This window comes from Hipposideros armiger, unplaced genomic scaffold (genome assembly GCF_001890085.2).
Source record: "Hipposideros armiger isolate ML-2016 unplaced genomic scaffold, ASM189008v1 scaffold_511, whole genome shotgun sequence".
In the NCBI taxonomy this organism is placed as follows: domain Eukaryota; kingdom Metazoa; phylum Chordata; class Mammalia; order Chiroptera; family Hipposideridae; genus Hipposideros; species Hipposideros armiger.
The window spans coordinates 508,925-530,582 of record NW_017731861.1 but is presented as its reverse complement, the minus strand read 5'-3'; the positions used below and the strand labels follow the sequence as shown (position 1 = coordinate 530,582).

Genomic DNA, 21,658 nt, shown 5'->3' with positions numbered 1-21,658 from the left:
AAGAACAAAACGACAGCAACTTGTCTGTTCCCCTTCCTCCAATTCCCCAGCACTGTTCCCATCCCCCCAATTCCCCAATAAAAAAGTCTTTAAAATAAATAAATAAAATAAATAAAGCTACAGAACTCCTTACAGCAGTGAGGATTAGCATAGGCATAGTCAGCTCATTGGCACAGAACGGAGATTTACAAACATACCCGTGACTACATGTGCACTTAGTGCATGATAAAAAGGGCATTTCAGCTCAAGGCAAGAGTGGACTATTAAAACCCCTTAATAAAAGAGAACTGGCTTTCCATTTGGAGAGAAAAGCAAAGTGAAAGTTTCCACCTTACATATACCACCCACAAAAATAAATGTCATTAAAGACTTAATTATAAAAACAAAACCATGAAATTACTAAAATAGAATGTAAGAAAATATTTTTAACATTGGCATGAGAAAAACGTTTCCTAGGATGATCAAAGTGAGACACCTTAAAGGAGAGACTGATGGATTAGACTACATAAAACTAAACACTTAAACACAACACTAAATGAGGTATTGTGTCTGCACTTGAACAGGCACTTAAAGAGACTAACTCCTGGAAGGGGGGACTAAAAGGCAAAAGACCTAAAGAGGCAATTCACAAATGAAGAAAAAGTGATAAATAAACATATGAAAAGCTGCTGGACCTCAACTTTAAAAATAGGCAAAGAAATCCAAATTCAAATGATAATATCTGCTAATGTGGAATCTGGGGAATATGCATTCCACATTGCAGGTGGTAAGTCTCCAAACACACACTCTCTGTTCAGCAGGAATGCAGCTCTGAGTGTATCCCCAACCGGCAAACAATACCTTCACTTCCCAGGAACAAATACACAAAAGAATCTTACACAAGCAATCTTTGGGAGGGTGGGAAATCCCAAAGTTCACATAGGTATGCTACTTTTTTGGCTAAAATGGGTAAAAATAAGACCTCCAAAGACTACATCCTCCTAACTGTGTATATATTTACAAAGAAACTTGGGAAACATTCCAAACTAGTGACAATGGTTATTTGGATGGGGGAGTGAGAAGTGGTGGGAAGTAGGCAGATGATTTAAGAGGAATGGAGACTTTACCCTCTCTTAATAAATTTTGTTTCTAATTTTTTGAACCATGTAATTGTATTATTTATCAAAAAATGAGTTAAAATCTTGTGCTGTTTAATAAAAATAATGATTACTGGAACTGATTGTTTTCTCCATACATACATTCCCAGATAGCACGGTATTATGACTTTGACTTTTCAGCAGAAACTACCTACCTGCATTTCATCCTAGAATCCAGCTATACGGAGGGAGATCCCATGGCCGTGCTTAACGAGAATTCCACTATTAAGATTTTCTGAAGGGCAGTTTGGTAAGGTATCAAAATGTAAAATTTTCATGCCCCTTAACCCAGCAATGGCATTTCTAAAAATCTATCTTAAAGAAATTACTGAATAGGGTGCAAAGATGATTCTGCAGCCTTTTTTATTAGAGTAGAAAATCAGAAACTATTACTATCCACTTGCACGGTAGAGCATAAATTGTGGACATCGCTGGAGATGCTGCCTGTCAGCGGTTCACAGTTTGAGTTGCAAGACCCTAGAAGCTCCTTATCCCACGTTCTCAGCTTTGTGATTCTGGATCTCTGCTCCCCGCACCCTCTACCTGATTCTTGGATGCGTCACCCCACCGCGGCCAGCCCGCTGGCTCACCTGGTCAGCATAGGGGTACGGTGGTTGGGGTTGGAGCAGAAGATGTTGTTGGACTTGCGCGTGCCGTCCAGGAACTCGCACACCGACTGGTTGCGGAGCTCTGCCAGGGGCCGGGCCTCGTGCTTGAGGAACCACTGGTGCGCCTCGAAGCACTTTGCACAGAGGAGCTGCTCGCACTCGAAGCACCAGAAGTCGGCCAGCTCTTGGCAGCGAGTGCAAACCGCCTGCGAGTTAGCGATCTGCCGGTATACCGACAAGCGCCGCTGCAGACTTTCGAAGAAGACGTTATCCAGAGCCTGCGCGTCAGCGCCTGCGGGCTGGGGTGCCTGGCAGATAGGCGCGTCAGCTCCTGTGGGCGGGGGCGCCTGGCAGATAGGGCACCGCATGCGGGGCACCTCCAGGCATCCTGAGCACAGCGTGTGCAGACAAGGCAGCAGCTTAGGGCACTTGGCTTCTGCACGGCAGTGCTGGCAGCGCAGGAACTGGAACTCCTCCTCCGTAGCTTGCTGGGGGATCAGAGGGGATGGGGGTAAGGCCTGAAGTCCCAGAAATCCCCAACCATCCAATACCCGCCCAAAGGCTGGAGGCTGGAAAGCGATTTCATATTCCATTCCAGGCAGTCATTGGATGATGCAAAACCCAGACTTCTCAGTACCCCAGTTTCCCATTTACTCAGGCCTTCCCACTCTCATTCCACAATTTATTGAGCATCTACTTCCCATCAGGCATACTAGGCCCTGAGATTATATATATATATATATATATATATATATATATATCATATATATATATATATATATATATATGTATACATACCTGCCTTTATGGAATTCAGTTTAGAAAGAAGATACATTAAGTATCAACCTCATATAAAGTGCTTAACAGTTTGGTGGTTCTTCAAAGTTAAACATAGAACTACCATATGAGCCAGCAATTCCACTAGATACACACCCAAAAGAACTGAAAACACTGACCCAAACAGATACTTGTACACCCACATTCATAGCAGCATTATTTCCAACAGCCAAAAGGTGAAAACAACCCAAATGTCCATCAAAAGATGAATGGATAAACAAAATGTGGCATATACATACAATGGAATATTATTCAGACTTAAAATGGAAGGACATTCTGACACTGTGCTACAGCATGGATAAACCTTGAGGTCATTACGCTAAATGAACTAAACCAGACACAAAAGGACAAGTATTATATGAATCCACTTATATGAAATTATCTAGAGTAGGCGAATTCAGAGACAGAAAGTAGATTAGAGATTACCAGGGGCTGGAGGAAGGGGAGAGTAAGGAATTATTGCTTTAAGGGGTAGAGTTTCTGTATGAAAAAATCCGGAAACAGGCGGTGGTGAGGGTTACACAATATAGTTAATGTACTTAATACCACTAAACCGTACACTTAGAAATGGTTAAAATGGCAGATCTTATGTTGTGTATACTTTACCACAATTTTTAAAATGCAAAAAAGTGCTTAATACAGTACCTGGCACATGAGACGTGCTCATAAATGTTAACTAGTAATGTTAAGCAATACTATTCCCAGTTGTGATTATGCCAATAATACCAAGTATTGCAACCTGGTGTTATTTGTGCTTTCAAACGGTCCTGGAAGAACACAGAGCTTGTAGTCGAAGTAGTTCCTTCGGGGTGTAAGGCTGAGTCCAGAAGATTAAGGCAAAAGCTTCTAGGAGAAAACCCTAGTAAACCCTCCTGGTGATAGGGGTTAGGCAGGTAGGGTGTTCCGAGAGAAGGATCCGGAAGGCTCCCCACAGGAGCTGGGAGGCCTTAGCTGATACATCTGTCTTGTCCCGCTACAGTTTCCCATTCTGAGCTGGGACTTGGGTTTTGTTTTTTCCACATGTGGAACATGCCCCTGGCTCCAGGCGGGGCAATTGGGCTACTACCTCCATTCTCCCTACTCCCGAACCTGTGGGCCTTCGTCACAGCAAGGGCAAAGAGGCAAGTCGGCAGCGCGTAGGCGGAAGAGTCCGGTCCCGAGTGGCACTGCTCTGTGGAGAATCGCAGCCCAGAATGGCTCCCCCTAACTCACCCTGGTTCCCTTTTCTACTCTCCCTTACCCCTACTTGAGCCAAGTGGGTCAGCCAGGACCCTAGGATCTGGTTTTCCCTGTGTACTTAGCCAAACTCCTTCACCCTTCCCACCTCTACCACCATAGCAAATCAACAAAGCCTAAATCCCATCTCCCCAAACCCAGTAGTACCTCTGTGGGGCTGTGGCCGGGGCTGGACTGGTGGTCTTCGGAGAGGGACTCCGGGGGAGGCATGGTGAGCGCTTGGGGCGGTGCGGAGTCCTGCTGGGATCCCGAAGATCGGGCGGGTGCAGGCTCCTGCTGCATGGCTCTCAGCGGAGTTTCGATTCTCGGATTTGATCTTAGGGGGCGGGAAGAGAAACTGAACGAGAACCGTGCGCCAGACGGCTGAATCTCTGGAGCTGTCCGAAAGGGGTGGTGCCGCCTCAGGGACAGCCCCCGGAGAGGAAGTGAGACAGGAGCTGGGGGCGGTTCAAGGGGCGGAGACGCCGACTGTGGGTTTTGAAGACACGCCCAGGGCGGAGAAGCGGGAGAAGGAGAGTAGATGCACAGCTAACCTGGGGATAATGAATGGGACAGTGGCCCAGCCCACCTGGACAGCCCCCACCCTCCGTTTTGAAACTTTCATCAGTTCACAGTGGCACAGCTTTGTGTCAGGCCTCCGCTGGAAGTCGGGGGACACAGAGGTGAGCCACACGTGGCTACTGCTTTGGAAGAACCCCAGATCTGGTGGAAGGGCAGGCCCTCAAACGGAGATTTTTCACTCTGTATTGAGACTGGCTGGAAAGGAGATTCTTCAGCTGGGACTTGGAACAGTGGGAATTTACCAGGGATTCAGGGATTGGGGGGACACTTTAAACAGAGAGAACAGCATGTGCAAAGACATGGAGGTTTGAAATAGGAGATCCTGTTTAGAAAGTAGTTTGGGTTATTTTCTGATTTAAGAGGGGTCCCAAGAGCTATGTCGGCCCAGGAGTGGGCTGGGGCAAAATCAAAGCTAAGTAGGTGGACCAGTTTTGTAGGCAATAGAGTCAGGTTGGAACCCAGGAACAATGTGAATGTGTTGTGCATGTTGGGAAAGTCACTCAGACAACCTAGGGGCAAGTGGCCTGGTCTAGGACAGTGGCTGTGGGATGGGAGGAGGGACCTGAGTCAGAGACACTGGAAGGACACTGATTGGAGATGAGGGGAACAGGATGATGCCTTGGGTGAAAGCTGGAAAGGCTGGTGAATCTGAGGCAGTGGGGCATGGGGAGGGAAGGGAGAGAGCTGGTGAGTGGGTATGAAGTGAGGAGACAGCAAGTTAGCTCTTGGCCAGCAGAGAAGCATGCCAGACCCCCATTCTGGTGAGGGGAGGCAGCACAGCTCTAGGTGGTCTCACTGGGCCAGTGCTCCTGGCTTTGAACTTCAAATCATCCTAAGCCCTGAACTGACTCCTGTGTACCCATTCTGTGCTCAGTTACAGCTTGGAACAAAAGGGATGGTGACAGGGCCTGTAAAAGCTTATGAAGGCGTGTGTGAAGGAGAAATGGGGGGAAACCCAAGTTCCCAGGGACTGTGTGAAGCCCCAGGAGCCTGCCCTACCCTCCAACCTCTTAGGGCTTTAGAATCAGGCCATCAAACTAGGAAAAGCCAAAGATGGTGAGCAGCCATCTACAGAAGAAACCTGGAATTGGGCTACGGCTGGGGGGCTGAGGGGCATGAGGAGGCCGACGGACATGTGGCTGAGACAAGGAAAGCTTTATTAATTTCTTTGCTTGTTTGGAAGACAGCCTGCCTCAATGCCCTATTGGAAGTTAATGCTTCTCAGAGTAAATTCACCATTTGCATTTGAGTTTGCTCATGGAGAGAGGCACATTACCTCTGGGTACCTGGATCAAGGAGTGCTGTTTCCCGATCTGCAGGATTGAGGATCTCACCTCTGTGATGCTCTGGAGGGCCTGCCTAGTGATAGGTCTGTGCTAACCTCTCACTCCTTACTCCACCGTGCTCCCTGAGGTCTGCACATGAAATTTCTCTTTTTGTGCCAAAGTCCAAGCCCTCCCGCTCTGCCTTGACCGCAGTAACCTGGTCAACAAGTAAGTACTGAGATCCACTCTGTGCTAGTACCTGCTTGCTGGGAATAATTTGCTATCCACGCCCTGAAGGTAGTGTAATTCTAGATACGCACCCCTCCCCTCCCAACACACTCCCATCCCTGTACGTGGGTTTAGAGAGGGAGTGCTGAGAAGGCTGGTACCATTTCCTTGATTCTGGAGAGGATTCGGCTCCTGAAAAACCCATTACAAAGCCAACTTCCCTTCGTGCTCCTTTTCTAAGGCCCAGGCGGTACATGCAGGAGAAGGCAAGGACCGCCGGGGGCTCCCAGAAACGCAGACCACCCCCCGCCCCGCCCCGCCGCGCCGCCGCAGTTCGGTCCTCCTAAGAGTAGGTGGCGCTGTGCGACGACGAGAGCCGAGTGGGCAAGCCTCCTGCTGCGCGCCCGCTGGCGCCACGGGCCACGCAGGGAAAACCGGAAGCGGCGGTGGGCAGGGGGGCTGGCAGGTCAAACCCGGCATTTTGGGGGTGAGGCGTGTGTCCCCTGTCAGGAGCCATGCTGTGCAGGTCTGGGTACCGGCCGCTGCCCTTGGGGAACTTTGACCGTTTCCGGCAGTCGAGCTTAGGCTTCCTGGGCTCGCAGAAAGGCTGCTTGTTCCCGGAGCCGGGCGCCGTAGAGGCGGAAGCTGGTGAGTGGCCGCCCAGCACAGCGGACCCCGGGGGGACCGGCCAGCATCCCCAGGCCCGAACTCTCTGCCTCTCAGAAGTCAGCTGGTCTAGCGCCCTCGCACTCTAAGAGGAGGGACCGAGAGGAGACACGATGTGGAGAGCGGCCTGGACTGGGCGCTGGGATTGCTAGCGCTGGTCTGCCCTTTTTAGGGCTATGGGGCTGCAGCTCCAGAGTTTTCATCATCTAAGAAGGCTCGCCCCACCTCATTCCTCCTCGGTTCTTATCAGCCACGCTTGCTGGGCTGTGGGCACAGAAAGTGGAATACTCTGCTGACCATGCCCTGGAGAAACCGTAATTCTAGATAAGCACCCCTCCCCTCCCAACACACATACACATCTACCCCAGTACGTGAGTTTGGAGAGGGAGTGCTGAGAAGGCTGGTACCATTTCCTTGATTCTGGAGAGAATTCAGCTCCTGAAAAAATCCCTACAAAGCCAATTTCCCCTCAGGCTCAGGGGGAGCATGCAGGAGGAGGCAAGGACTCCGGGGGCTCCCAGGAACGCAGACCACCCTCCTACCCTGTAGAGGAGGAAACCCGGGTCGGGGTTTCAAGTTGCCATTTTGACTAGAAAGAAACCCAAGGTCTAGGCATAGAAGGTCATCAGCATGCCAAGGGCACGTGGCTGCAGAGAAGTGTCAGAATCTTCACCCCCAGGGCACTTCTAGACACCCTCAGCTTGAACATCTCCCTGTTTCTGGCCCTGTCTTGCTTCAAAGCCTGAGTCCTACATCCCAGATCCCACATCCCTCAGCTTCACACCAAAGCATGGAGGATTTGGTCCCTCCCTGACCCTCCTGTAATGACAGTTGCCCCATTCAAGGGTTCCTTTCCTGCAGGAGATGCGTGAATCAGGGCCAGGCAGGAAAGGAGATTTCGTATCCTGGGGCTTGGAGAGCCCTGAGTGTATGCGGTTCCTGGGAAGATGGAACTTAGGCTCCTGTCTGCTTCCTCCAGGGTTGGGAGGGAAGGAGAGCAGAGATGATCTCACCCCAGATTCTGAGGCTCTCTCAGCTTCACTCTCATCCTGGGCTCCTGGCTCTCCAGAGGCCAAGACCCAGGGCTCAAATGAGCCCTGTCTTTCTAGTTTCCCCCTCCCCCATCTCCCACCTGAAGCTCTTTAAGTGAAACATTCATTTGATGGACCTTAGGGCATTAAAATAGGGTGAAGAATTATGAGCTAAGAAAGAACATCTTAGCCCTCACCTATGGCTCCTATTGGTGAATCATTAATGCTTTATCCCATTAGGCTAAGGCATTATCTGCAAAAGGACTCCTTGAAAGCACACTTCTGGGACTGATGGTAGAAGAGAGATGTGTTATGGCAGCAGCAATCAGTTCAACTTGGCTTGTGTTTATAGATGCCCAGGTGCTCCTGGCTTTGTGCCAAGCATGGGAAGGCAATATAAATCAGACAAGAAGACTGACTTATGTTCTGCCCAGCGAGGAGAGCATCCCATGGTGTGGCTTCCCAGATCAATGGCTGTTGCCCTGAAGAGAATAGCCTTGTGAGGGCAGAACTTGCCCAAAGATATAGGAGTATTAGGCAAGGAGGCAGATTGAGAGCCCTGAGAAAGGAGGAGCTGCTGAAGGGGGAGGTGGCCAAAACATTTGACCACGTTCACTGCCTGCAGTTGTCCCGCCATACCCGGTTGGCATCCCTTGACTGCCTCTGTTTTCATTCCCCAGATGCACCTCAGACCTGGCCTTCCTGCATCTGCCACGGCCTCATCAGTTTCCTGGGGTTCTTGTTGCTGCTGGTCACCTTCCCCATTTCTGGCTGGTTTGCCCTGAAGGTAAGGCTGATTGGATTGGCCCCACTGAAAGCTTTGGCATTGGTGGATGATGGACGATTTCCCTGTTCTCTGCCCCTTCCCTTAAATATTGTATTATCACACTTCTGCAAAGTGGACTGGGCAAGGATTTTTTATTCCCATCTTTCAGATAAGGAAACTGAGGCTCAGATTTGTCCAACATCATCCTGGGAGCCAAACTCCCAAGTCCTGGTGTCTGGACCCTGGCCTGAAGGTGCACACAAATGTCTTTGCCCAATCTTCCTCCCTTTGGGCACAAGTTGGCCCAGCAGGCAATGAGCGATAGGAATTCAGGCTGGTTTCCACAGGGGGTGGTTCAGAAAGGAAAAAGGATGAATCATAGCTGAGGATCATACCTGACAGCTGCAGTGAAGGTGGAAGCCCAGGCGGGCCTCGCCCTCTCTGCAGCCCTAGGCTGCTGTCAGCTGTTCTAGACAGACTTTGAGTTTGGTGTCGTCTGGAAGGGAGCTCTTAGAAGGTCCTAAATCCTAGTCCCACAACTGCCACTGGAATGAAAACTGTATGACCTTGGGTAAGTCACTTCGCCTCTCTGGGCCTTCATTGCTCGGTTGGGACATATTTGCTTCTTTGAGGACTGTAGGGAGTTGAAGTTGGTGGGGCCCTTTGCCTGGGGTTGCTGGTAGAGCAGCCAGCCTTTGCTCCTAACTACTCCAAGGCAGACTTTTCCTGGTTTGAGTCATGTCAAGCTTCAGACCACAGAAGTGCTACATTCCTCTGGGGATCAAGTTAGTACTGTGTGTGGTAGTTGAGAGCCTGGCTTCTGGGGTCATTCAAAACTACATTCAGACCTTGCCTGTTTCACTTAGGGGCCATGTGATTTTTGAACAAGTTACCTAACCCTTCAGAGCCTTGGTTTTCTCATCTAAAAACAGCTAAGGATACCTGACACTGCCCCGGGCAAGGGGGAGACAGGTGAGGGAGGGCCCTGGGCGGACATCATCGCCAGCCTGGGCTCCCCTCTCAACCCTTCCCTTGCTGTTGTGGACAGATCGTGCCCACGTATGAGCGGATGATCGTGTTTCGACTGGGCCAGATCCGCACCCCTCAGGGGCCTGGCGTGGTGCTGCTCCTGACCTTCATTGACTCCTTTCAGAGAGTGGATCTGAGGACACGAGCCTTTAATGTCCCTCCCTGTAAGGTGAGGGGCTTCTCAGCTCTCCTGGACAGAGGCAGTGGGGGCTTGTGCCGAGTGTCTTCTGGATGCCTTGGCCTGTGAGTAGCCTTCCGAGGCCGGGAGCGGGGTTGGGAGGAGACCAGAAACTTGAGAGTGGAGGCTGGGAGGACATCCTTGCTCCATATACTTAACCCCATGTACTTGGAGACACCATTTTGTCCGTGAGGCACCAGCTATCAGGCGGGTGGATCCAGCTGGGTGGCTTCAGTGGGCCTGATGTCCCTGCAGCCTCAGCCCCTTGAGTGTCTCCTCTTTCATGGCCTCCCCCAACAGCTGGCCTCTAAGGACGGGGCTGTGCTGTCTGTGGGAGCCGATGTCCAGTTCCGCATCTGGGACCCAGTGCTGTCAGTGATGACCGTGAAGGACGTGAACACAGCCACGCGCGTGACGGCCCAGAATGCCATGAGCAAGGCCCTGCTCAGGAGGCCTCTGCGGGACATCCAGATGGAGAAGCTGAAGATCAGCGAGCAGCTCCTGGTAGGCAGCTCCCACAGGAGAGCTGGCGACTCGCGCCTGGGCCTGGCTCTTCACACTTCGAGCAAAGCACCAGGTCGCTCTGGGCCTCAGTTTACCATATGCCCCGAGAGTCTGGCAACCTTGGAAGAGCCAGGGTCTGGGTGGGACTATGAGTTGAGGCAGGAAAGATTGGCACAGACTATAGAGACCTGGGGCACACTGGTTCCTGGGGAGCGAAGGCCAAAGGCGCTCTGACAGGGGGTGGCCTGACCGGAATGGCTGCCCTTCACTGCTCTGTGGGCATTACCATGACAATGCTGGGCCTCAGGGGTCCTGGGAAGACTTGAGGCAGGCAGGTGGGTCAAAGGAGCAGGGGCTCACCTGGCCCAGCCACCTCCGTGCTGCACGGTGGTGCAGCATGTGCATTTTTGTGGTTTTGTGTTCCTTGTTCTGACAGACCAAAGGGACATGAGGACATTTGAACCTTTTTCCTGCCCGTTCTCCATGTGTAAGCAATTCTCTACACTGGAATTCACCTCCAGTCCTTCTGTGACAAGATGGTGTAGAAATGGATACACAAGCGGCAGTGTGTCCCCTGCTTGAATGACCTGACGGGAACTCGGATGAAGTTCTCCCCCACTCTCCTCAGCTCTGCTTTCCCCAGAGAACTGGGGTTAGAGGACAGGTGGGGGAGCTGGGTAATGCCAGTCCTGCAGGTCCCAGTCCCTTCAGGAAGTAAGTCAACAAACTGTGAAACTCCCAAGAAAACACTACTTGAGACAGTAGCAATAGCTGTCACATTCAGAACATTTTATAGTTTCCTGAGTCCTTTTGCACGCCCCAGTGGATCTCAGCTTTATATTTTGTGGCAAGAGGGCTGGTATTTTATTTTGGAGGGAGGAAACTAAGCCTCAGAAATTATTTGTTATGCCTCTGAAAGCCATGGTCAAGGGCAGAGCTGGGCCAGTCAGATCAACTGCTTCCCTATCCCCAACCCAGTGCTTATACTTTTTAAAAAAATGTTTTTTGTATTTTTCAATTACAGTTGACATTCAATATTATGTTAGTTTCAAGTGTACAGCATAGTGGTCAGACATTTATGTAACTTACAAAGTGATCCCCCCTGATTAGTATCCATCTGATACCATACATACGAGGTGTGATTAAAAAATACAATGAATGTTTAAGTAAAAAATTTATTACAGTAAAAGACACATTGCCATTAATCCCCCTCAAAATACACCTCCCCCTGACCCCCTCGTTTCAAACACACTTATCCCATCATTCTTGCTACTTTCTGAAGCAGTTCTGGAAGTCCTCTTTTGTGAGTGTCTTTAGTTGCGCTGTCATGGCTGCTTGTATGTCCTGAATCGATTCAAAATGTTTACCTTTCCTGGTCATTCTGACTTTGGGGAAGAACCAGAAGTCGCATGGTGCCAGATCTGGAAAATAAGGTGGATGAGGACACACCGTAATGTTTTTATTTAACAGAAATTGCTGTATACCAAAAGTGATGTGTGACACGGAGTGTTGTCATGATGGAGGGTGATTTATGGCACACTTTAAAACACATGTTCTCCAACCATAGCTCACACCTGTCTGACTGCATCAAACAAGTTGAAACTTGTCACACACTGTTACTTAGGTTCCACGTGCCACTGCCTGTATTGAAGATCCCTGCCTTTCCATTGGATGGCACTCGGCAGCAGCATTCACCATATTTTCTTATCACAACGGAAAGGCTCCGTGTGAAAACAGCTTTCACCCCTTCCCCATTGAGTATGTTGTTAGCTGTGGTTTTGTCATATATGGCTTTTAGTATATTGAGGTATATCCCCTCTATCCATACTGTGTTGAGAGTTTTTATCATAAGTGGATGTTGGATTTTGTCAAATGCTTTTTCTGCATCTGTTGATATGATCATATGATTTTTATCCTTCATTTTGTTTATGTGCTGTGTCACATTGATTTGTGGATTTTGATCAAGGTGTATGATCAAGGTATATGATCTTTTTAATGTATTGCTGAATTCGGTTTGCAGATTTTTTTTTTTTAAGATTTTTTTATTGGGGAGTTGGGAGAGGGGAACAGTGCTGGGGAGTTGGGGGAAGGGGAACAGACAAGTTGCTGTCGTTTTGTGTTTCAGTCTAGTTGTGGAGGATGTTGCTTCACTGGCCCAAGCTGGCACCATCATTGCACTCTTCCCGGGTGAGGCAGATCAGTCGCCAGTCTCTGGACGACCGCTCACAGCGGCTGCTGGCCACTCATGCTGGCTGCTGGCTACACACGGTAGCTTATGGCAGCCCACTGCAGCAGGGGACTGCAGCCTATGCCGTCACCGGCGACCCACAGCAGCCCAGCTCCAGGTCGAGCTGTTGTTCAGCATCTTAGCTGTAGAGGGCAGTGTCACTGGCCCTCATATGTGGGATCCGAACTGGGGCCCTCTGACATCCCAAGCCAGTTCTTAACCAACGTGCCACTCGGCCGGCCCTGGTTTGCAGATATTTTGTTGAGGATTTTTGCATCTATGTTTACCAGGGATATTGACCTTAATGTTCTTTTTTTGTAGTGCCTTTGTCTGGTATTGGTATCAGGGTAATGCTAGCTCTATAAAATGAGTTTGGGAGCTTCCCTTCCTCTTGAATTTTTTGGAATAGTTTGAGAAGGATAGGTATTGATTCTTGTTTGAATATTTAGTAAAATTCATCTGTGAAGCCATCTGGTCCAGGGCTTTTGTTTGTTGTGAGTTTTTTTGATAACTGATTCAATTTCAGTAGTAGGTATTGGTCTGTTCAGATTTTTTGTTTCTTCCTGATTTGACCTTAGAAGATTGTATGTTTCTAAGAATTTATCCATTTCTTCCTGGTTGTCCAGTTTGTTGGCGTATTTTCTTATAATCCTGTGTATTTTGTCTGGTGGTTATTTTTTCAAAGAACTAGCTTTGGTTTCACTGATCTTTTGTATTGTTTTTTACACTCTTATTTCATTTATTTCCTCTCTGATCTTTATTACTTCCTTCCTTCTACTCATTTTGGGCTTTGTATATTCTTCTTTTTCTAGTTCCTTTAGGTGTAAGGTTAGATTGTTTATTTGAGATTTTTCTTGTTTCTTGAGGTAGGCCTGTATTACCATGAGTTTCCCTCTTAGTACTGCTTTGGTGGGGCCCTATAGATTGTAGATCATTGTGTTTTCATTCCCATTTGTTTCAAGGTATCTTTTGATTTCTTCCTTGACCTCATTGTTAACCTACTCGTTGTTTAGTAGCATGTCATTTAGCTTCCATATGTTTATGTGTTTTTCAGGTTTGGTGTTTTTTTTGTAACTGGTTTCTAGTTTCATAACATTATAATTGGAGAAGATGGTTGATACGATTTCAGTCTTCTTAAATTTATTGAGACTTTTGTTTTGTTGCCTAACACGTGGTCTGTCCTGGAAAGTGTTTCATGTGTGCTTGAAAAGAATGTATGTTCTGCTGCTTTGGAGGTGAAATGTTCTAAAAATACATATTAAGTCCATTTGGGCTAATGTGTCATTTAAGACTGCTGTTTTCTTGTTGATTTTCTGTTTGGATGATCTATTGATGTCGATGGGTGTTCAAATCCCTTACTATTACTGTTTGTCTTTTATGTCCTTCAACATTTGCCTTATAGATTTAGGTTCTCCTATTTTGGTTGCATAAATATTTACAAAGGTTATATCCTTTTGTTGAATTGATCCATTTATTATTGTGAAATGCCCTTCTTTGTCTCTTGTTATAGGCTTTGTTTTAAAGTCTATTTTGTCTGATATGTCAGTATTGCTACCCCAGCTTTTTTTTTCATTTCTATTTGCATGAAATCTCTTTTTTCCATGCCTTCCATTTGAAGTAAGTCTCTTTTAGACAGCATATGTATGGGTCTTCTTTTTTTTTTTTAACCTATTCAACCATTCTGTGTCTTGATTGGAGCATTTAATCCATTTACATTTAAAGTAATTATTGATAGATATGCAGTTATTGCCATTTTATTATTCATATTTTTAATCTTTCTTTTTCTTAAAGTCCCTTTAACATTTCTTGTAATACTGGTTTGGTGGTGATGAACTTTGACTTTTTCTTGTCGGGGAGGCTCTTTATCTGTCCTTCGATTCCACATGATAGCTTTGCTGGGTAGAGTCATCTTGGTTGTAGGTTCTTGCTTTTCATCACTTGGAATATTTCCGGCCAGTCCCTTCTGGCCTACAAAGTTGCTGTTGAGAAATCAGCTGACAGTTTTATGGGAGCTTCCTTGTAGGTAACTACCTGCTTCTTTCTTGCTGCTTTTAGTATTCTCTCTTTGTCTTTAACCTTTGCCATTTTAATTATGATGTGTCTGGTGTCAGGCTCTTTGGGTTCATCTTTTTTGGGATTCTCTGCACTTCTTGGACTTGTATGTCTATTTCCTTTGCCATATTAGGGAAGTTTTCAGTCATTATTTCTTCAAATAGGTTTTTCAATCCCTTGCTATCTCTGGTCTCCTTCTTGTACCCCTATGATGTGAATGTTAGGCTTGATTTTTGTCCCAGAGGTCCCCTAAACTATCCTCGTGGTTTTTTTTTTTTGTTTTTTTTAATTCTTCTTTTTGCTGTTCCAATTGGATGTTTGCCACTACCTTGTCTTGCCGATTGCTGGTTTGATCCTCTGCTTCATCTGATGTGCTGTTGATTCCCTCTAATGTATTCTTCATTTCCGTTATTGTATTCTTCAATTCTGAGCTCTTCTTTTTTATGGTTTCTATCTCTTTGTGTATGTTCTTACTGAGTTCATCTAGTCTTCCCCTACATTCATTGCCAGTGCTCAATCTTATACAATTCAGATAACAAGTTGACTAGCAATTTTTATTCATGGAACCATATACCATTTGAATTTGCCTTTAGGAAGAGAAAACTGGTGTCGGCCTGTTGCACTTGGCTTTGAGCCAAGAGAGGCAGTTTGGGGAAGTCAGTCCCACACCAGGATGTTACGGTCATTTATAGCCCATTGCCCAGACTGAGTTGGCCCCTGGTAAGGTTGGGTCAGTGCGTGTGGTTAAAATGAAATCTCAGGAAAGCCAGCACACCCTCCCTTAAGCCCTGGTTTAGGCATGCGCTTCTCATTCTCACCCCTCCCCTCGTTTTGCCTGTGTTTTGTCCGGAGGGATTGCGTTCCCCCCACCTCTCACTTGCCAAGCTCTCCTGACCTGCTCCAGGCCAGCTACGCCACCCCTCACTGCCCTGGTCCAGCCTCCCCTCCCCCCCGCCATCCATCACTCTGCGTGGAGCCTTGCCTCCTAATCCTCCAGAGAAGAAACTCTAGGACAAGAACCCTTTCAACTTCCTCCAGCATCACCCCTTAAAACCCACCGACATCTGTGCTGGTTGTCCAGCCTTCCTGAGAACATTCACTTCCCCTGCCTGAGGCTCATCCCGCACCAGCCGTGCTCTGGGCCCAGGACCCAGCGCCCTCCCTGCGTTCATCCTCGCTTCTTACCTTTCTGCCTCTCTCTCGTTTCCTTCCTCCTCTCCTGTATTTAGCCTAGGCTCCCCCCAGGCTTCTAAGATAGACATCATGGCGACCTCCCTCTTGCTAACCAGAGGGCACTTCTCAGTCCTTCCCCTACTCCTCCTGGCAGCAGGCTGTGCCTGGACCCATCCTTCTCTTACTCCTGATCAGGTGATCGATCATCTGCTTCCTTCGCCTTTCATTCCTCCACACCCCCGCCTTCCTCCTTTCTTCCTGGTCACTCCTGTTACTCCTTGTTCTGCCCTTCAGTTTCCAGGCTTCCATCAATGGCCTCGTTTTGTCTGTGACCTTCTGGGGAGAGCGCATCCACCTGGGGCTTTTTGCTACCTCAGGACACTAATTATTTCCACCACTCTGCTCCAGCCCCACTCTCTCCTGCACTCTGTACCCATGTATCCAGCTGCCTGTTGGATAGTTGGCTGTGCCATACACACTTCAAGCTTGACGTACTGGAGACAGTTATCGTCCCTCCCCTCCCCCACATCTCCGTCTCCCTCTCCGCGTCCTCCTAGGTGAATGCCCACACTCATGATCCATGCAGAACCCACCCCAGACACCTGGCTTCTCTGACCCCTTCCCGCTGCCCTCCCTGCCGCCGCACGTTAGGCTGCCCAGAAGCCCGGGGCTTCTCTTTCCCTGGGATCTTGCTGTAGCTTCGTGCAGTTTGCAGAGTTGTGCTGCTCCCTCGGTGTATCTTGGCCTCCCAGCCATGTATCCCTGACACCAGATCCACATTATTTCTGCCTGCAGTTTGAAACAACATCCTGCTTGGTCTCCTTGCCTCTACCCTCAGCCCCTCCAACCTGGCGTCCACATGGCAGCCAAGAGAACCTTTCCAACCAGCAAGTCTGCTCTGCCAGCTCCCTGTTAAACTCCTCCCCAGGACATCCTTGTGCTTCAGAAGAAATCCACGTGAGCAGGAGCAGCTGCCTCTGACCCCTCAGCTGTCTCCAGTCTCCCAGCCCACACTCGAGTGTTCAGCTAAAGGGAACTGCGGTTACTGGCAGTTCCAGGACATTCCAGGTTCTGTCTGGGCTTGTGCACATGGTATCCCCATTGTCTGGAAGGGGCCTCCTTCCGCTGCTGGCCCTTCACCTGACATCATCCCCCTCACGGCCCCATGCCCTCCTGGGCCTTCTCCTGGCTGCTCACTGCCAGCAGCCCCAGTAGGGTTGGAACTGCCCCGTGCCTGCATTCCCAGGCAGGAGCTTCTTAAGGATCTGTGTGGTTTCACACCTTCCCATGTGTGGCAATACCAGCCTGCCCCGAGAAGGTGTGCTGAATGAATTCCATTTCTTCCCACGCTGTCCTCTAGCTGGAGATCAATGATGTGACCAGGGCCTGGGGACTGGAGGTGGATCGCATGGAGCTGGCAGTGGAGGCCGTGCTGCAGCTGCCCCAGGACAGCCTGGCTGGTCCTGGCCTAGACAGCCCACTCCAGCAGCTGGCTCTCCACTTCCTGAAGGGTGGCATGTCTTCAGTGGCAGGAGGTGCCCTACCCCCAGGGCCAGGTGAGGAGACTCCAAAAAGGGGTGGGGATCTCAGCAGGGCTGTCAGCTTGGTGCCCAGCACAGGCGGAGCTTCGCTACTTGCTCTCTAACCAAGCGCCTTTGTGCAGTTCACACCCTGCCCATCTGTTCAGGACACCCCAATTCTAGAGCTGACCAGAGCTGAGGCCGTGGGGAGAGTCCAGGTATCTGAGTGCATGGAGCCTTCATGGCAGGAAGCGACAGCATCCAGAAAGGAGTTTTACATTCAGGGCTGGAGTAGCTTAGAAATGGCGTTTGGGGGTTAAGGCTGAAAACTCAAGGGCGACTTTTTAGCAGAGTAGGAAGTTGAACACAGACCTGAAGGGGATGTAAGGGGGAACTGCTACAGAGGTACCGAGGCCACAGTGATCCCGACCTTGGCAGCACATGACCCTCTCTCTCTGCCTCCCTCCCCCACCCTTTGGGCCACCCCCTGCAGATACCGTGGAGATGGTGAACGAAGTTGAGCCGCCTGTTGGTGCTGGGCCCGGCTCAAAGCAGCCTTTGGCAGAGGGGCTGCTGACTGCTCTGCAGCCCTACCTGTCTGAGGCCCTGGTCAGCCAAGTTGGGGCCTGCTACCAGTTCAATGTCATCCTGCCCAGTGGCACCCAGAGCACCTACTTCCTGGACCTCACTACAGGTGCAGCTGCCCTCCCTGCCCTCTCCTCCCCACCCAGATTGCTTTCAGCACCACTGAGGGCCCCCAGCCCACCTCACCCCTGGTCCTTTTTTAGACTGCCCCTGCTCCTGCCAACATTTCAGGGCGAACCCATAGCAGTCATGGGCTCAGACACCATTTGCGGACAATAATTATCCAGGTCTTTGTCTCCCTGCCCTGTCCTCAGTAGGAGGACAGCTCATGTAGCCGAGCTTCCTGTACCAAGAGCTCTGCACATGCTGCAGGCCTTCTGTGAGCCAGGCTCTGGGCTGAGTACTTTTCCTGCATTATCTCACCTACTTGTCACCATGAGGCTGTGATTTAGGGATGATCATCATCCTATTTCACCAGTTTGGAAACAGGCTCTGAGTGGTCACACAGCCAATAAGACTTAAACCCAGGATATTAAAATCTGAACGCTTAACCATCACGCTCCTCCCAGGGGACATGCCAACCCCCTTTCCCCCACTGCACAGCTGTGCCCCTACTAATGCTCAGTTTTCTTTCTCCCCACAGGACAAGGGTGGGTGGGATGTGGGGTGCCCGATGGCATCCCTGACGTGGTGGTGGAGATGGCCGAGGCGGACCTGCGGGCCCTGTTGTGCAGGGAGCTACGGCCCCTGGGGGCCTACATGAGTGGACGACTGAAGGTGAAGGGCGACCTGGTCGTGGCCATGAAGCTGGAGGCTGTTCTCAGGGCCCTGAAGTAGCAGCCTTGGCTGACCGTCCATAGCCCAGCCTGATCCTGGCACTGAACCAGGAGCGCATCTTGGAGGAGGAGGCATTGGCTCTGTACTTTGGGTTATTGAGGCCCTGAGAAGTCTCAGGCCCAGCCAGGAGCTGATGGATGGAGGTGGGGACACCAGAGGCTGGGAGAGGCCGAGTCAGGCTGCCCTGCTCTGACCTACAGTAGTTCTCTGGACAAGCCTTGGCTCATCCCAGTCCCCTGCCGAGTGCCCAGCTCTGAGCTGGGTACACAGAACAATGACAGGAGAGCCAGGCCTGCTGTGCTCGGCTGGCTACCTGACTGGAGAGGCGAGGCCTACAGAAGCAGCCTGACAGCAGCCGGTTTGGTTCCAGGGTAAGGGAGCAATGCAGGTGGCTCCGGCTCCCTGCTCCAATGGGGGGATCAGAGAGGTTGGGGGGGAGAGATGGCGATGGCCACCAAGAAGAGGTCAGTGCAGCAGGAGGGCTCTGGGGCTTGGGCCAGGCCCAGGCCAGTGGGGTGGGGACGGCAGAGAGTGGGGCCTGTGCCTGCCCTGGCCCCGAAGACTCTTGACTTGTCCACCAGCTTCATCTTGCATGCCTGATGGGCCAGGCGAGGGCCTGGGCAGCATGAAGGGGAGCCCGGCCTTTCCTGTGCTGCTCCTAGAGGCTTGAAAACTCAAATAAATGTGCTGTTGGTACTGTATTGGACAGCAGTGGGAGCATGGAAGTAGATGGTCCTCAGGCTGTGCCCCTGCAGCTGGCCAGGGACCAGGGCCCTGAAGGCTGACAAGCCCGTATGATGCTCTCGAATCATCCACAGTTCCCCGGCATGCACTGTGCTCCTCCCCACAGCCCGGGAGGAGGTTTGCCTGGAAAGGGCCTGGGCTGCCAGAGCTGGTCCCGCAGACGTGAACCTGAGGTGGGGCGGGATGGCGTCACAACGGCCTGGAGAGGAGTCGGGCTGCTCTCGGCTTTCTCTCCTGATCCATCGGGGAGGCTCTGCCAGCAGAAGGGCCTGGCTTTCTGCTCCAGTGCTCCAGCCCAAACTCCAGGGACTCCAGAGGAGGGGTCTTTCAATTCTGTACCTTAGAAATAAATCTTAAAAAAGAAAAAAAAGAAATGAATCTCACTTCCTGAAGAGGCTTGTGAAGCCCCACAGAACTCCGAGCCTCCCTTTGAAGGCCCTCTTTAGCTTCCTTGGCACCAGGCTCTGCCCACTTTGCCCTTGTGCTCCTGTCAGTGCCTGTGCCTCCTCTTGTGTGTCCCAGCACAGACCACACACCCAGGTTTCAGCTCCCGGGCCCCTCCCCAGGGGTCCAGGGCCCAGCCTGTGCCCCTTCTCTGCCCATTGGCTCACCTGCAGGCCGCCAGACTGGGCTGTCTGTTCAAAAGTCACCCCTCCAATCCCCACTGGCCACACTCCTGCCACCCTGACTGAGGCCTAGTGGGAATGGTCCTCTCTGCTCTCGCCTGTGCTCTGTCTCCACTTTGGGGCTGTCATCGTGCCCGTTCCCACTGCCTGTTACTGATCCTAGCACACGTGCCTGGCCTCCCAGTGGAACCATGAGCTTCATGCCTGATCGATTCCTCTCAGTTCCCTACATTGCTACTGCACACGGCACACCAAGGGGCAATGGGGAAGCCCAGGCGTCTTCCTGTGAAAGCTTCAGGAACCTGAACTGAAACCAGATTTTCTCTGTGGGCGTGGGAGGATCAACATAACATTTAGGGGAAACTGAGACTGGTGGATGTCTCTGGAGGCCTGCTGCCAGTCAGTAATACCTCATCCTGGAGGTATTGGCCACTCCTTGGCAAGGCCAGCCCTCCAGGAGAGGGAGCTCAAGGGCCTCTGGACTTCGGAGGACTGAGCAGTCCTTGCAGTCCCCATGGGTGGGAGGACGAGGGGCATCTAACAGGGCCTGGGGTGGGAGGGGGAGGATGTAAATCAGAGAAGCCTCCCTGAGGAGGTGATGCCTGAGATCTGCAGCTACAAGGATGAGGAGAGAAGAAAAGAAATGGGAAAACATTGGGCAGAAGGGAAAGCCCCTGTGAGGACACAGAAGAGACAGCTGGGCACCTCGAATTGGGGAACTAGAACCTAAAGCATGAGGGGGGATAAAAATAGTGTTACTGTGCCCCTGTGCTGGACGAGAGAGCCTGCATTTTAAAGTAGCTAACATGTTGATATATAATGTATTTTGATGCTACTTACTAAATAAGTTTTTACGTTTTGAATAGCTAGTACAGTCACATGGTTCAGAAAATTTTAAAGATTAAAAAGGCATACTATGACTATTGCCCCTGATAACGCCTGACTCCATCCACATATTTCCCAATCTTTCTCCAAACAGGTATCTCCTGGTGTTAGTGTCTTGATTATTCTTCCAAAAGTTTTTTTTTTAATGTATATAGAAGAAAATCCAAATATATAAGGTCTGACAAGTTCGCAAACCTGTTGCAATGCTGCTCAGCGTTTTTTAATATCAGAGGAATTATTCATTATGAATTTGTACCAACTGGACAAACAGCTAACCAAGTTTACTATTTGGAAGTGCCGAAAAGGCTGTGTGAAAAAATTAGACAACCTGAACTTTTCCCCAACAATTCATGGCTCTTGCATCATGACAATGCACCAGCTCACACAGCACTGTCTGTGAGGGAGATTTGAGCCAGTAAACAAATAACTGTATTGGAGCACCCTCCCTACTCACCTGATCTGGCCCCCACTCACTTCTTTCTTTACCCAAAGATAAAGGAAATGTTGAAAGAAGACATTTTGATGACATTCAGGACATCACGGGTAATACAATGACAGCCCTGATGGCCATTCCAGAAAAGGAGTTCCAAAATTGCTTTGCAGGGTGGACTAGGCACTGGCATTGGTGCATAGCTTCCCAAGGGGAGTACTTCAAAGGTGACCGTAGTGATATTCAGCAATGAGGTATGTAGCACTTTTTCTAGGATGGGTTCTTGAACTTAATTGTCAGAACTTGTATATCTTGTGGATTTTTATTACACAAATTGCAATATAATAAACACAGTGTTGCTTTGTTTACTACAAACACAGTGTTGCTTTGTTTACTTAACGTTACACCTTGAGGCAGCGGTTCTCAACCTTCCTCATGCCGCGACCCCTTAATACAGTTCCTCATGTTGTGGTGACCCCCAACCATAAAATTATTTTCGTTGCTACTCTATAACTGTAATTTTGCTACTGTTAT

The 21,658-nt window shown here is 49.8% G+C and overlaps 2 protein-coding genes across 13 annotated transcripts in view; one reads left to right on the top strand and one right to left on the bottom strand.

Annotated features, from left to right (window-relative positions):
- The window catches only part of PML (PML nuclear body scaffold), a 39,999-nt gene extending 35,787 nt beyond the window's left edge, over positions 1–4,212 (bottom strand). For all 8 annotated transcript variants that reach the window (XM_019667952.1, XM_019667955.1, XM_019667954.1 and 5 more), the window contains exons 1-2: positions 3,965–4,212; positions 1,727–2,232 (exon numbers count right to left, since the gene is read on the bottom strand). In XM_019667952.1, coding sequence (XP_019523497.1) covers positions 1,727–2,232; positions 3,965–4,099 — 641 coding nt within the window. In that variant the 5' untranslated portion in view covers positions 4,100–4,212. The remainder of the gene's footprint in view (positions 1–1,726; positions 2,233–3,964) is intronic.
- A 128-nt stretch (positions 4,213–4,340) lies between these two features.
- Positions 4,341–20,335, top strand: STOML1 (stomatin like 1). 5 transcript variants are annotated; one of them, XM_019668001.1, is made up of 8 exons: positions 4,341–4,479; positions 8,249–8,355; positions 9,383–9,532; positions 9,842–10,045; positions 16,293–16,454; positions 16,858–17,053; positions 17,511–17,711; positions 18,246–20,335. In XM_019668001.1, exons 3-8 carry the CDS (start codon positions 9,404–9,406, stop codon positions 18,437–18,439), a joined length of 1,086 nt encoding a protein of 361 aa, XP_019523546.1. In that variant the 5' UTR covers positions 4,341–4,479; positions 8,249–8,355; positions 9,383–9,403; the 3' UTR covers positions 18,440–20,335. The 5 variants fall into 5 exon arrangements, with proteins under 5 accessions (XP_019523546.1, XP_019523545.1, XP_019523543.1 ...); XM_019668000.1 differs by lacking the exon at positions 4,341–4,479 and adding an exon at positions 5,696–5,871; XM_019667998.1 differs by lacking the exon at positions 4,341–4,479 and adding an exon at positions 6,306–6,519.
- The last annotated feature ends 1,323 nt before the right edge of the window (positions 20,336–21,658 follow it).

Bases quoted from the DNA above. Each gene is read 5' to 3' on its own strand.
- STOML1 (XM_019667998.1), top strand. From the start codon at position 6,387: ATGCTGTGCAGGTCTGGGTACCGGCCGCTGCCCTTGGGGAACTTTGAC. The intron at 6,520-8,248 runs GTGAGTGGCCGC...TTCATTCCCCAG, and splicing joins CGCCGTAGAGGCGGAAGCTG to ATGCACCTCAGACCTGGCCT. The intron at 8,356-9,382 runs GTAAGGCTGATT...TGTTGTGGACAG, and splicing joins CTGGCTGGTTTGCCCTGAAG to ATCGTGCCCACGTATGAGCG.